Source organism: Coenobita brevimanus, chromosome 69, assembly GCF_032717465.1.
Source record: "Coenobita brevimanus isolate Jiangsu-jjx chromosome 69, ASM3271746v2, whole genome shotgun sequence".
Classification (NCBI taxonomy): Eukaryota; Metazoa; Arthropoda; class Malacostraca; order Decapoda; family Coenobitidae; genus Coenobita; species Coenobita brevimanus.
Window position 1 is genome coordinate 16,034,696 of NC_137022.1, and position 14,495 is coordinate 16,049,190.

The 14,495-nt window shown below is 44.4% G+C and overlaps 1 protein-coding gene across 1 annotated transcript in view; it reads left to right on the forward strand.

Annotated features, from left to right (window-relative positions):
- Positions 1–14,495, forward strand: part of LOC145406141 (nephrin-like) — a 199,006-nt gene that overhangs the window by 54,411 nt on the left and 130,100 nt on the right. The window contains exon 8 of the mRNA XM_080277339.1: positions 5,072–5,216. Within this exon, the coding sequence (XP_080133465.1) occupies positions 5,072–5,216 (145 nt within the window). The remainder of the gene's footprint in view (positions 1–5,071; positions 5,217–14,495) is intronic.

A 14,495-nucleotide genomic window follows, 5' to 3' on the forward strand; every position in this document is an offset into this window, starting at 1 on the left:
GTGGCAGTAGATGAGAGGTGGGGTAGGCGGTTGACTGAGAATTTTCAACAGGAGAAGAAAATATTTTGGAAGGAAGTGAAAAGGGTGCGAAAGGGAGAGTCTGGGAAGGGCGACCAAGTAAAACCAGAGGATGGAAGGATGTTAACTGAGTTCGATGCAGTAAGGAAGAGATGGGCGGAGTATTTTGAAAGTGTTAAAAGTAGCGGAGGAACGGGAGGCTGACACTGTGGCAGATGGAAGGGTGCAAGGAATAATTGTGTTGGGAGAGTTGAATGATTCTTTGAACACGATGGAGGAAGTGCAGGAGGCAGTAAAGGAGTTTAAAGAAGGGAAAGCTGCAGGTATGGATGGATTTTTTTTTATGCAAGAAAGAAGGAACCAAAGGCCATGAGTCCGCAATAACAGTTCCCTCCAAGAGAAAAACAAAATATAATAGAAAGCCAAATTCAGGATCCGATCATTTCGAGATGCCTGGACACACTGCACTTGAAAGACTGGAGATCATAGGCAGCAGGAAATACAGACAGAGGGAGACAGTTCCAGAGTTGACCTGTTGCATAAGTGAAGGACTTAGAGTAACGGTTAACTCTTGCATTAGAGAGTTGGACAGAAAAGGGATGAGAGTTTGCTGCTAGGCGGGTGCTACACGCCCGTCGTAGAGGTGAAGGAATGCATGCAGACAATTCAGAGGAACAGTGACCATTTAAGTAGTGATAGAAAAGAGATAAAGATGCAACAGTGCGACGAAGAGACGGAAATTGAAGGGAGTCAGTAAGAGGAGGAGAGTTAATGAGACGAAAAGCCTTTGACTCCACCCTATTGAGAAGAGCTGTATGTGGGGAGCCTTCCCACACATGAGAGTTGTACTCCACACAGGGGTGGATAAAACACCTGTATAGAGTCAACAATTGTGCAGGGGTAAAGAAAGAACGGAGTCGGCTTAGCACACCTAATTTCTTGGAAGCAGATTTTACAAGAAATGTAATATGTTCTTTCCAAGATAAGTCCCGAGTAAATGAAACCCCAATCATGTTCAAGGATGATGCAGGATTAAGCTGAATATTATTAAACATTAGTGGGTGTTCCTGTGGAAGATTTTGTCGGGTTGATAGTTGAAAGAACTGAGTCTTAGATGCATTAAAACCAACCAGATTATTTTTACCCCAGTCAGAGATACGAGCCAAGTCAGACATTAGGTGTGCCATAGCCTCATCCCTTGTTTGTTGAAGTAACTGTTGAGATGGGCTCTGCGGGAACCGAATGGAAAGGTGAAGGGTGGAGTCGTCAGCGTATGAGTGGATATGGTCATTGATGAATAAAAGGAAGAGAGTTGGTGATAGAACAGAGCCCTGAGGAACACCACTGTTGATAGATCTAGGAGAAGAATGATGGCCGTCTACAACAGCGGCTATAGAACGACCAGAAAGGAAGCTAGTGATGAAAGCACAGATAGAAGGATAGAAACCGTAAGAGAGCAGTTTGGAAATTAAAGATTGATGCCAGACTCGATCGAAAGCATTTGAGATGTCAAGTGCAATGGCAAAGCTTTCGCCAGAGTCCCGAAAGGAGGATGACCAGGAGTCTGAAAGGTAGGTGAGAAGATCGCCAGTGGAGTGTCCCTGACGGAACCCGTACTGACGATCAGAAAGAAGGTTGTGATAGGAAAGATGCCTTAAAATTATTCTATTGAGAATTGACTCGAAAACTTTTGAAATACAGGACGTTGAAACAATTGGACGATAGTTGGAGAGTTAGGAGTGGTCACCCTTCTTTGGGACTGGCTGAATGAGAGCAAACTTCCAGCAAGAAGGAAAGGTACAAGTTGACAGACAAAGGCAAAAGAGTTTGCCTAGGCAGGGTGTAAGCACAGAAGCACAGTTCTTGAGAACAACAGGAGGGACTCCATCAGGCCCATATGCCTTGCTAGCATTGAGGCCAGTGATGGCAGGAAATACATCAGCTTAAGAAATTTTAATGTCAGCCATGAGGAAGTCAGAGGGGGAAAGTGATGGAGGATGTGCTGGAGGGTGTGCTGTGGAATGCCTGAACAGTGGTGGAGCAACTACTGCTGAGTGGTTAATAAGATTGCTGAATGTGTTTTGTGAGAGGTATAGTGCCAGTTGACTGGGCAAGTGCTTGTGTGGTTCTGTTGTATAAAGGTAAGCGTGATAAGTATGATTGCGTTTTACGGGGCTGAAACATGGAATTTGGGCGTAGAGGAGCGGAAAAGTTTGAATGTAATGAAGACGAGGTGTCTGGGGTGCTTTTGGGGTATAAGTCTGTTGAGTGTTGTAGGGAAGGTGTACTGTATGGTAAAATGTTAATTAAGAGTGCTAGAGAGGGTACAGAGGGAGTGACTGGTGATGTGCAGTGTGGCTTAGGAGAGGGAGGGGATGCATGGATCAGGTGTTTACTATGAGGGAGGTGTGTGAAAAGTATTTAGTGAAAGGCAACGATGTATTTTGGGCGTTCATGGATATAAAAAGGAAGTGTATGATAGAACTGATAGTGAGGCTTTGTGGACTGTTTTGAGATTGTATGGATTTGATGGTAGTTTGCTAAAAGGAGAGAAAAGTTTTTATGTAAGTAGTAAAGCATGTGTCAATACTGTGAGTGATTGGTTTCCCGTGAGAGTGGGGCTGCAGCAGGGATGTGTGATGCCGTCTTGGTTGTTTAATATTCATGTGGATGGTGTTGTTATAGAGGTGAATGCGAGAGTGTTAGGTGGAGGTTTGAGTCTGGTGAATGTTGATGGCGGAGAGTGGAATCTGAATCAGCTGCTGTTTGCAGATGATACTGCACTAGTGGCTGATTCGGAGGAGAGATTAAGACAGTTGGCAGAGGAGTTTGGAAGGGTGTGTGAAAGGAGGAAATTGAGAGTAAATGAGAATAAGAGTAAAGTGATGATGTGTACGAGGTTGGTAGATGTTTGGAGAATGAATATAGTTTTGAATTGTGTGTTGCATGAGGCGGTAGAGTGTTTTAAGTGTTTAGGGTCACATGTTGCTGTGGATGGAAGGATAGATGTAGAAGTGAAGTTTAGAATGAACGAAATCGGAAAAGTGCTGGGAGGAATGAAAAAAGTGTTAAGATGTCATTTGCTGTGAATGGATGTAAAGAGAAGGCTAAATGAGGGTGTAGTGCTACCGACTGCGTTATATTGGGCTGAAACATGGTATATCTGTGTAGCAGAGAGGAAAAGTTTGAAAGTATTGGAGATAAGGTGTCTGAGGAGTATGTGTGGAGTGACGCGTATGGATCGACTGAGAAATGATGAGGTGCAAAGAAGAACAGGAGTTATGTGGGAGATGGCTGATCGAGCAGAACAGAGAGTGTTGCGATGGGTTGGGCATATGAAGAGAATGGTTGATGAGCGATTGGTGAAAAAGATAACTGGATCGGATGTGGAAGGTGTAAGGCTGAGAGGGAGACCACGAATAGGATGGATGGACAGGGCTGAAGATAGTGTTGGATGTGAGAGAGATGACTGTTGAGTAAGGAAGAGTGGCTGTGCATGATAGGAATGATTGGAGAGAAAGTGTGAAGGAATAAATGGTGACGTGGTCCCAGGGGGATATTCTCCCGCATTTGGTCTGATCAGCTGATCAGGTCAGGTGCAGATAAGGGGATGGGTCCATTATGACGTGGCAGGGGTAAACCAGCTCTGCTGTCGGGCCCTGCTGTGGATGTCACTGATTGCACTACGCAGTTGACCCTCGTGCGGTGTGATACTGTGAGGATCTGTCCCTCTCCCGTTGTCTCTAAGATACAAATAAATGTGTGTGTTTGGATGAGTAAATTGGGAGTGTGTCGTCCTGTTTGGGCTACCTCTCTTTGTTTGGGGGAAGCAGCCTAGGAATATAGGTAGAGATACTTAAAAATGAAACTTAATTTTTATATTCAGGCTTTTGGATGTCATTAGCTTCCTAGCATACCTTGCGTAAGTAAGGGTAAGGTGATGCCTCAACAGCAACACATTGTATGTGTCTACCAGCTCATGATTGCTGGTATATGCAAGTGTTTCCAATGTTTTAAATGTCTGTGATGTAAGTGTAGTAGTAGTAGTAGTAGTAGTGGTTCATTCATTCATTCATTGCCAGACGCCATGTATCCCAGACGGGGTGGACAATGGCTTAGAGTTAATTGTTTTACAGGGAGGGGCACTAATCCTCCACCAACCCCACTTGACACGTAGGGATGCCAACAGCATCTGGTGTTCCCAGGCGGTCACCCATCCAAGTAGTGGTGATGGTGGTAATAATAGTAGTTTTCGTGATTGTGGTGGTGATGATGTGTGGTGGTGGTAGTGGATATGTGTGGTGGTGTTGGTGTTGCTAATGGTGGTGGTGATGTTGGTGGTGATGTGTGGTGATGTTGTGTGATGGTGGTGATGATGTGTGGTAGTGATAGTGGTGGTGATGTGTGGTAGTAATGGTGGTGGTGCTGTGTGGTGGTGATGGTGGTGATGATATATGGTGATGGTAGTGGTGATGTGTGGTGGTGTTGATGGTGGTAATGGTGGTGGTGACGGTGGTGGTGATGTACGGTGGTGATAATGGTAGTGGTGATGTGATGTGGTGTTGGTGATGGTAGTGGTGATGCGTGGTGGTGATGGTGGTGATAATAGTGGTGATGATGGTGGTTTTATGTGGTGGTGATGGTGGTGGTGATGTGTGGTAGTGATGGTGATGGTGATGTGTTGTGGTGATGATGGTGTCGATGTGTGGTAGTGATGGTGGTATTGTGTGGTGGTGATGGTGTTAGATGGGAGAGATGAATGCTGTGCTGGTAAGTGATTGATTTAGTGAATGACTGTTTTGGTGATGAGTTTGAATGGTTATGGACTATTGTTGGTGGCCAATGATTGTGACCGTGGTGGTGGTAGGTGATTGGGGTGATGGTAGTAGTGGATGATGATGATGATGATGGAAGAAGATAAGTAATGGTGGTTATGGTGCTTGATTGTCATGGGGATGATTGTGATGGTGTTAGTGGAGGTGGTAGTGTTATCTTCTGGTGTCTGAGTAAAATTCTCTCTCTCTCTCTCTCTCTCTCTTTCTCGTCATTACAGTCTTCACTGGACCAAAACACCACTATCAGAAGGGGTCGCTTGCTGCCCACTTCTGAAGACGATGGTCGCGTTATATCCTGTCTCGCCTCCAACCCAGCCGTCAAGGAGTATACTAGAGTGGCTTCACATACCCTCCAGGTCCACTGTGAGTATGCTGTTATATTTATGAGAATGGAAGTATACATATTTATCAGTCTACTACCTGGGTTCGGGAGTCAGGAAGAGGATTATAGAGATGCTGGTCTGCCTTTTGATTGAGGAGAGAGAGAGAGAGAGAGAGAGAGAGAGAGAGAAACGAGACGTGCTGTTTCTAGATTAACCTAGATTTTCGTCCTTTTGAAGCTTATTTCATGTAGACCAGTCCCCTAGCACCTCTTCCCCAGCAATGTATTTTTTTTTTTTTGTATGGCTGGTCCTACGTTATCTATACTGAGTATGGCGATACTGGAAGGATTTATGTAACACAGAAGAGGACAGTAAGGTGTAATAAGTAAAATAAGATCGCTTAGGAAACGGTGTAACCGATGAGAGTATGGGCCGGTGCCACAGCCCTTCATTCTTCTCTTAGCACTTCTTTGTGGCTAGCTTCATAATACAATGTTAATCTGTTATTGATATATTGCATACAGAATAAAGTTGCATGAATGACTAATAACTGTCGGAGACTGTGTGGATTGCGCATTTATTTATTTATGTATGCATATCTTAGTGCATATCTTCCCATATCTATCTATACATGGGTCTCTATCTGGCAATCTGTCTGTTTCCAACTCGATCTCCACCCCTGTCTAGCCCCTCTATCTCATCTTTCAGACGCATCCTTAATCTGTTTTTCTTTTTCTTTATATTTACAGAAGATGAAGAGAGGAAGAAAAAAAAAAAATAATCCATGCACCAGATTACTGATGTTCAAAATTAATAAACGAGTGGTGCCAGGTACAAGAAACCTCGCCCGAAAGCAGTTATTTTATTTTCAACCATTTTCAAATTATAGCCCTCTGAAAAACTGTGGTCTTGTGTTTGACTTTTCAAGGTCATTCAAGGTCGAAGGTCATAGCACCAATTAAAAGTCCATCTGTTCATGCAACCAGTTTCGAGTTATCGCCACCAAATATCCGTGACCTTAGGTTTGACCTTTCAAAGTCACTCAGGTCAAAGGTCTTTGTTCCAAATGAAAACCTATATGGGAGTTCTTTTATGCTGATACTGCTAAATATCTCTATCTTCAACTGGTTTCAAGTTATAGCCCTCTGAAAATCCAAGACCTTGATTTTGATGTTTCAGGGTCAATCGATTGCTTCCAAAATTTAATCACTTTCTTTTGGGACCAGTGCCCACATATCCTGATAGTTTCATATAAATTCATTCACCCATTTTTCCGTCATGTTGCTAACAAAGAAAGAAAGAGACAAACAAAGAAACAAAGAAAGAAACTCGACCAATAACAATACCTTGCTGGACTCCATCTGGGTGAGGTAAAAATCTGTAACAGTTTGGCTTGAACTGCGTTAGGTTGAAGTTTGGGGGGATACTATTCTGGGGAAGTGAGTTCCAGTGAGATGCAGTTCGGGGAATAAAAGAATTTTGACAGGCAGAAGTTCTGCAATATGGCAATGTGACAGTCCAGTCATGAGCGCTACCAGAAGCCCGTGGAGCGTGGAGAAAGGCGTGAAGAGGTGACACAATGGATGCAACTTCGTCTGAGCATTTATCATAAAAGTATCAATAAAAGAATGCAAGGGAGGCAACATTCCATCTTACTTGTATGGGAGGTAGTTCATTTGTGCTTGCAGGGTTATTATCAGTTCTTACAGCTTTGTTCTCAATTTTCTTTGGTTATTTTAGTGCAGCCTTTCCTCATCCACTCCACAAGGGTGAGCAATATTCCAGCTGAAAGCACACATGACTTTTAAATTATAGCTAGCTGCTCATCAGTGAAGTAGTTGCGGATTCTATACAATAATCAAAGTTTCTATGAAGTGGTTGTAGCAAGTGATCTAACATAAGAGGTCTAGCTGAGGGCACTGTTAAGAGAGACAATGACAAAGTCAATATTTAATGAGATAGGAATATTAGTAGCACTGAAGGTAATACAGGAATCAGGCAATATCTGTCTTTTAGCATATTTCTTTTTTTTTTTTTTAGCATTAAATGAGACAATGTTACTTTGTCCCCATTCAGTGATCTTAGATAAGTCTTTATTTATGAAGACTGCTGTACCAAGTTGCGAGTTAGAGATATTAAGCTTTGTGAATGGGTGTTTAAGTGTGAAGGTACAGTGAAGTGTTGAGTCATCTGCATATGAGTTAATAAGATTAATGGTGATAGATTAGAAATCATCAATATGAATTGGTAATAGGGTTGGAGCCAGGACTGATCCTTGTGGGATGGTGACCTTAATTAAGTGGAAATTGGAATATACATCGTCCACTCTTATCATTCTGATGCTGATATATGAGGAAATAAGTGGAACAAAAGATGATAGGTCATTGCAAGGAGTTTGGATAGCATGGAACGGTGCCAAACTCTGTCGAAAGCTTTAGAAATATCAAGGGCTATTGCATGGGTTTCCCCATGTTGGTCAATTGACTGATGGATGGTATGGGTCAAGAGACAGTATATCAATAATGGATCATTTGTGGTGAAAACCATACTGTCTGTCACTAATTAAGTTGTTGGATTCAAAATGTTTAACAATGTACTTACTGATTGCTGTCTCAAATACATTACCAAGAGAAGATGTGATAGCTATTGGTCTGTAATCAGAAGGGTCAGAGGAACTTATGTTTCTTCAGGATCCGGTGGATATTGGCTTCTTTACAAGAAGTATGGAATGGAAAAGTACACATGCATAGCCTGAATAATTTAGCTAGAAATGGAGGAAGTTCTGGGAAACACTTTTTCTGTTTGACTGCGGGAATTCCATCTGGACCTGAAGCTTTATTTGTTGGTAAATTGTCTATCTAATTTGTATCTTATAACCTCCTCTTGCAAGATGACGCAATGCGAGTCATAATCCTTGTAATCTGAAGAGTAACCGATGGTGCAACATGACGCAACCGCCCTATAAATGGTTGTAGAAACTTTTCCTGTGGATGGATTTGTGTCAAATTTGGTTGAGTCAAAGCTGAGGGATGCCAGGTCCAGGGGAAATGTATGGCAACAACCGGGAGCTTATCAGAAGGGTAAACGGCCCATATTTAGCTCAGTATTGTCCCATCAAGTCAGGCTGGGAGGGTGTGTGAGCGCGCGGCTGGCAATTAAACCCGCATTTGGCTACTACCGCACCATCCATACCTTATGTGTGTATAGTGATATTGTGTTATATATGGTGCAGTGTGCTTGTGAAGAACGTTTATAAGTGCTTCTTATATATTTTCAGAGAAAGCCATATTTGAAAATTCGTAACTGATTTTTACTGTTCCCCTGCAGTTTACACTACTGGAAAAATGCCCCTCAAGAGGTTATCTGAAAAAGAGTATATGAAATACTTGTTAAGTGGCGGTGAGAATGAGGAAGGTAGTCATAGTGAAACAGACAGAGAATATGTTGAGAAGGAGAGAGTGAGAAGCAGGAGAGTGAGGAACAGGAGAGCGAGGAGGAAATCTGACCCGAGGGGTGGTAAGCACAAACCCGTGGGCAAGGCTGCGACGATAAGCATAACACAGAGAAGTAGTAGCTCCATCACTACCACCACTCCTTTCACCACTGACACCACTGGTGAAATAAGTACTACTCCTGTTACTGCCATCACTCCGACGGCAACTGTCACCTTTGCCATCACTTTGCAAACAACCACCATCCCTGCCATCAGTCCTGTCACCTCCGACACCATTGCCATCACTGCCACCAGTCCTGCCACCACTGGTTTCAGGCCCGCCACCACTGAAACCACCCTGACCCAGATTGAGCCACATTATCGCCATCTATCTTCCACCCCCCTACCGCAAACACTGACCTCTTTCCCCCCAGACTAACCCTACACTCTCACCACACTTCAACCTGCCCACATTTCACCACCCATCCAAAATATTTCCATATCGTCTTCCCCAGCTAAATCTAGAAAGTCATTACCCCTTTCAGACTTCATTCCCCCCGAATATAAGCAAGCATCATCATCAGTAACAGCAGCAGCACCACAACCATCTCCTCCACAACAATCTTCACCACAACCATCACCACCACAACCATCACCGCCACAACCAACACCACCACAACAATCTTCATCACAACTATCACCACAACCATCTCCATCACCAGGATCACCCAGCTGTCATCAACACAATCATCATCACCATCTCCCTCCCCATCACAAAGACGAGGGCGGCATGGGCCTAGGTGAGGTAGTGGTGGGCAGCCGAGAGGTAGTCAATTGTCTTGGGGTCGTGTACGCCACACATGTACACAGCCAAGCATTTCCCCATGTGGTGACAGTCAAGAGGAAACTTGGAGTTCTGGGTCATTTACACCTAATGCTGGCCCCTTCACTGAAACCTCAGGTGTGAGAGTGGCAACACCACCAACACCACTCCAATACTTTCAATTTTTTTTACCAGGGAGTTGCTCACCTACCTGATGGTCGAAACAAACAAATATGCCATGTTTCTGGAGACTGCACTAGATGTTTGGTACCTCTACAACGAAGAGGAAATGGTTCAGTTCCTTGGATTATATTTCTTACGGGGATTGTGAACTGCCAACCATAAGACACTATTGGCATTCATCAGAGGTTCATGAATACCCCATATTTCGGCAAGCTATGATTGGAAAGCACTTCAGGGCCATCCTGAAGCACTTTCATGCTTTCAATAGTCTCGCCATATCCGAGGGCAATCAGGACCATCTGATAAGGATATGCGCAGTGATGAAGTATCTCCTTCAGAAGTTCAGGGAGGATTACATCCTGGGCGAACATCTTAGCCTGTATGAGCGATCTCTGGGTTGGAAGGGGTGGCTCTCCTTTCATGTGTGTAACCCTATTAAGCCCCCAAAGTATACCATAAAACTATACATCTTGGCTGAAGCAAGGAGTGGCATTTGGAAGTTTACACGGGGGAAAAAAAGTCTCCAGAGAACACAGTGTGGAGCCTCGCTGAACCTTTGAAAGGCAAAGGATACAAGTTGTATATGGACAATTATTACAACTCTGTATCACTGTGCGAACGCCTCTTCACAGTGGGCGTGTATGTGTGTAGCACAGTACGACTGGCAAGAGGAGCACCGAGGGAGTTGCAGGACATCAGCAGTGCTAAACGCCTTCCTGATGATGGAGTGGAAGCTAGACACAAGGGCAATGTAATGGTGTTGTTGTAGAAGGACAATCGTATCGTAAGTATGGTGTCCACCTTCCTCAGCAACACCACCATCCCTAAGCAGGTGCATGGGAAGGTCAAGGGTCCAGATGGGAGATTCCACCATGTTCTGAAAACCATGAACAAGCCCATCATGGTGGAGGACTATAATAGGCACATGGGCGGGGTGGATCATTTCGATCAGATGATCCAATACTACCTTGCCCAAAGGAGGATGGTCAAGTGGACCAAGAAAATGACCTTTTATTTCATCCACATGGCCCCGTTCAGTGCCTACATCCTCTACAAGAAGAACACCAACAAGCCTATGACTCTCCTGGAATTCCAGGAGCACATATGCCACAAACTCCTGACATTCCGGGAGGAGGAGTGGCCGGCATCGGGTCATGCCCTTCACCACGCCCCTGACCTTCCCTTGTGACGATGACCACCTGTACCTGCAGCAACCACTCCATCAACTGCAGCCTCTGCTATACCTTCAACAATTGCTCCACCTCCTGCAACAATCACTCCACCTCTTGCAACAATCGCTTTACTTCCTGCAGTAGCTAGTCTGTCAGGAGTAACTCGTCCAGTTACTGCCAAGACAGCTCCACCTCCTGCAGTAGTTGGCCCGTCAGGAGTTACTTGGCCAGCTCCTGCCACTACACCTCCAGCAGGAGTATGGAGGCGAGGAGATGGAGGAGCACCGCCGTCCAAGCGCCGTCGATATATCGACAATAGGATATGCTTGGACTCAACTCTGCACCACACCCTGGAGAGAATCCCTGACAGGAAAAGGTTGCAGTGTGTGTTGCTACATCAACAAGAGGAGGAGGGACACCAGCTATATATGTCCTGTTTGTGATGTGCTGCTCTGCACAGGACTGTGCTTTCATCAGTATTATACTGATGAAAGCATACGACAATAAATCACATCGCAAAACACACACACACACACACACACACACACACACACACACACACACACACACACACACACACACACACACACACACACACACACACACACACACACACACACACACAGGCACAAAGACAGACAGACAGACAGACAGACAGACAGACACACACACACACACACACACACACACACACACACACACACACACACACACACACACACACACACACACACACACACACACACACACACACAGGCTGTGATCGTACCTGTCCTCTCTGGAACTCCATCTCCTCTCAAGAAACACTACAACACTGCTAGAGAACGTGAGTAACCAGCTTATTTGTCTAGTTTTTATACAATTGTAAGGTATAAAATGTGTGTTTACTATATATTTCTCATAGGGAAAATGTGGTGGATTTCATTGCTGTTCTCTCAGTCATTACACTCGTAAAGAATAAGTCGCATAAAAAATCTGAAGAAAGCTTGATCAAGCTGATGATTTCTTATGCATACTTTTGTAAAGCAAAGTAACCTATGTTTGTAAATAACTGGGGAAAAGTTACGAAAGACGAACATAATACTCTACCTACGGGCCAGAGTGTACGTGCTGTCACCGCACGCAAACCGCATACAACCCATCGTAACTTTTTAAAATTCATTTTCTCAGTACCAATAAGGCTTATTGTGAATTGTATCATGGGCTTCCTTAACTTTTGGGCTACAAAACTGGGTATAATTTACATATATGTTTGTTACAGTGTCGCTAACAACATCTATCTATCTATCTATATACCTAGGCTGCTTCCCCCAAGGAAAGGGAGGTAGCCGAGACAGGACGACACACTCCCCATTTACTCATCCATTCAAACACATTCATTCGCATCTTAGCCCCAAAGGGGAGAACGGACAGATCCTCACTGCACCACACCGCACAAGGGTCAACTGCGCAATGCAATCAGTGACATCCTCAGCAGGGCCCAACAGCAGAACTGGTTTACCCCTGCCACATCATAACAGACCCATCCCCTTACCCGCACCTGACCTAACTAGCTGATCAGACCATATGCAGGAGAATATCCCCTCAGGGCTGCGTCATCACTTATTCATTCACAATTTCTCTCCATTTATTTCTGTCATGCACAGCCACTCTTCCTTGCTCAACAGTCATCCCTCTCGCATCCAGCGCTCTCTTCACACTGTCCATCCATCCTATTCGTGGTCTTCCTCTCAGCCTTACACCTCTCACATCAGATCTAGTTATCTTTTTCACCAATCGCTCATTATCCATTCTCTCCATATGCCCAAACCATCGCAACACCCTCTGCTCAACTCTACCAGCCATCTCCCGAACAACTCCAGTTCTCCTTCGCACTTCATCATTTCGCACCCGATCCATACGCGTCACTCCACGCATACTCCTCAGACACCTCATCTCCATTACATTCAAACTTTTCCTCTCTGCTACACCCATATTCCATGTTTCAGCCCCATATAACGCAGTCGGTACCACAAGACCCTCATACAGCCTTCTCTTTACATCCATTCTAAGCGAATGACATTTAAACACTTTTTTCATTCCTCCCAGCATCTTTCCTACTTCATTTATTCTAAACTTCATTTCTGCATCTATTCTTCCATCCACAGCAACATGTGACCCTAGATATTTAAAACAATCTACCTCCTCAAGCAACTCACCATTCAAAACTATATTCATCCCCCTACCATCTATCAACCTCGTATACTTCATCACTTTAGTCTTATTCTCATTTACTTTCAATTTCCTCCTTTCACACACCCTTCCAAACTCCTCTACCAACTGTCTCAATCTCTCCTCTGAATCAGCTACCAGTGCAGTATCATCTGCAAACAGCAGCTGCTTCAGATTCCACTCTCCACCATCAACATTCACCAGACTCAGACCTCCACCTAAAACTCTTGCATTCACCTCCCTTACAACACCATCCATGTAAATATTAAACAACCAAGGCGACATTACACATCCCTGTCGCAGCCCCACTCTCACGGGAAACCAATCACTCACAGCATTTCCCACTCTTACACACGCTTTACTATTTACATAAAAACTTTTCACCCCTTTTAGTAACCTACCATCAAGTCCATACAATCTTAAAACAGTCCACAAAGCCTCCCTATCAATTCTATCATACGCTTTCTCTAAATCCATAAATGCCCAAAACACATCCTTGCCTTTCGCTAAATACTTTTCACACACTTGTCTCACAGCAAACACCTGATCAACGCATCCCCTCCCTCTCCTAAAGCCATACTGCTCATCACCAATCACTCCCTCTGTACCCTCTCTAACTCTCATAATTAACACTCTACCATACACCGCACCTACAACACTCAACAGACTTATACCCCTAAAGCTAGTACATTCATACTTATCACCCTTGCCTTTATACAACGGGACCACACAAGCACTTGCCCAGTCAATTGGCACCATACCTTTCTCAAAGCACACAGTCAACAATCTTACTAACTAGTCAACAATTGTCACTCCACCACCCTTCAGGCATTCCACAGCACACCCATCCATACCTGCAGCTTTCCCTGTTTTCAACTCCTTTACTGCATTCTCCACTTCCTCCTTCGTGATCAAAGAATCATTCAACTCTCCCAACACATTTATTCCTTGCACCCTTCCATCCGCCACAATCTCAGCCACCCTTTCCTCCTCTACATTTAACAATCTTTCAAAATACTCTGCCCATCTCTTCCTTACTGCATCCATCTCAATTAACATCCTTCCATCCTCTGCTTTTACTCGTTCTTCCTTCCCAGACTCTCCCTTTCGCACCCTTTTCACCTCCTTCCAAAACATTTTCTTATTCTGTTGAAAATTCTCTGTCAGCCGCCTACCCCACCTCTCATCTGCTCCCACTTTAGCATCACGCACAGCCCTTCTCGCTCTATTCCTCTTTTCCTTATACCTTTCATATGACGTCTCATCCTTCTTCCGCAGCCACACTTCATATGCACGTCTCTTCTCAGCCACAGCCATACTTACTTCCTCGCACCACCATTCACTTCCTTTTCTTACACCACCACCCACACGTCTCACACCACACACCTCTTCTGCATGCCCCACCACAGCACTCTTAAACAACTGCCATTCCTCCTCCACGCTGCCATTTTCCCGATCTTTCACCGCATTCCACTCATCTTTCAATTTCTCCTGATA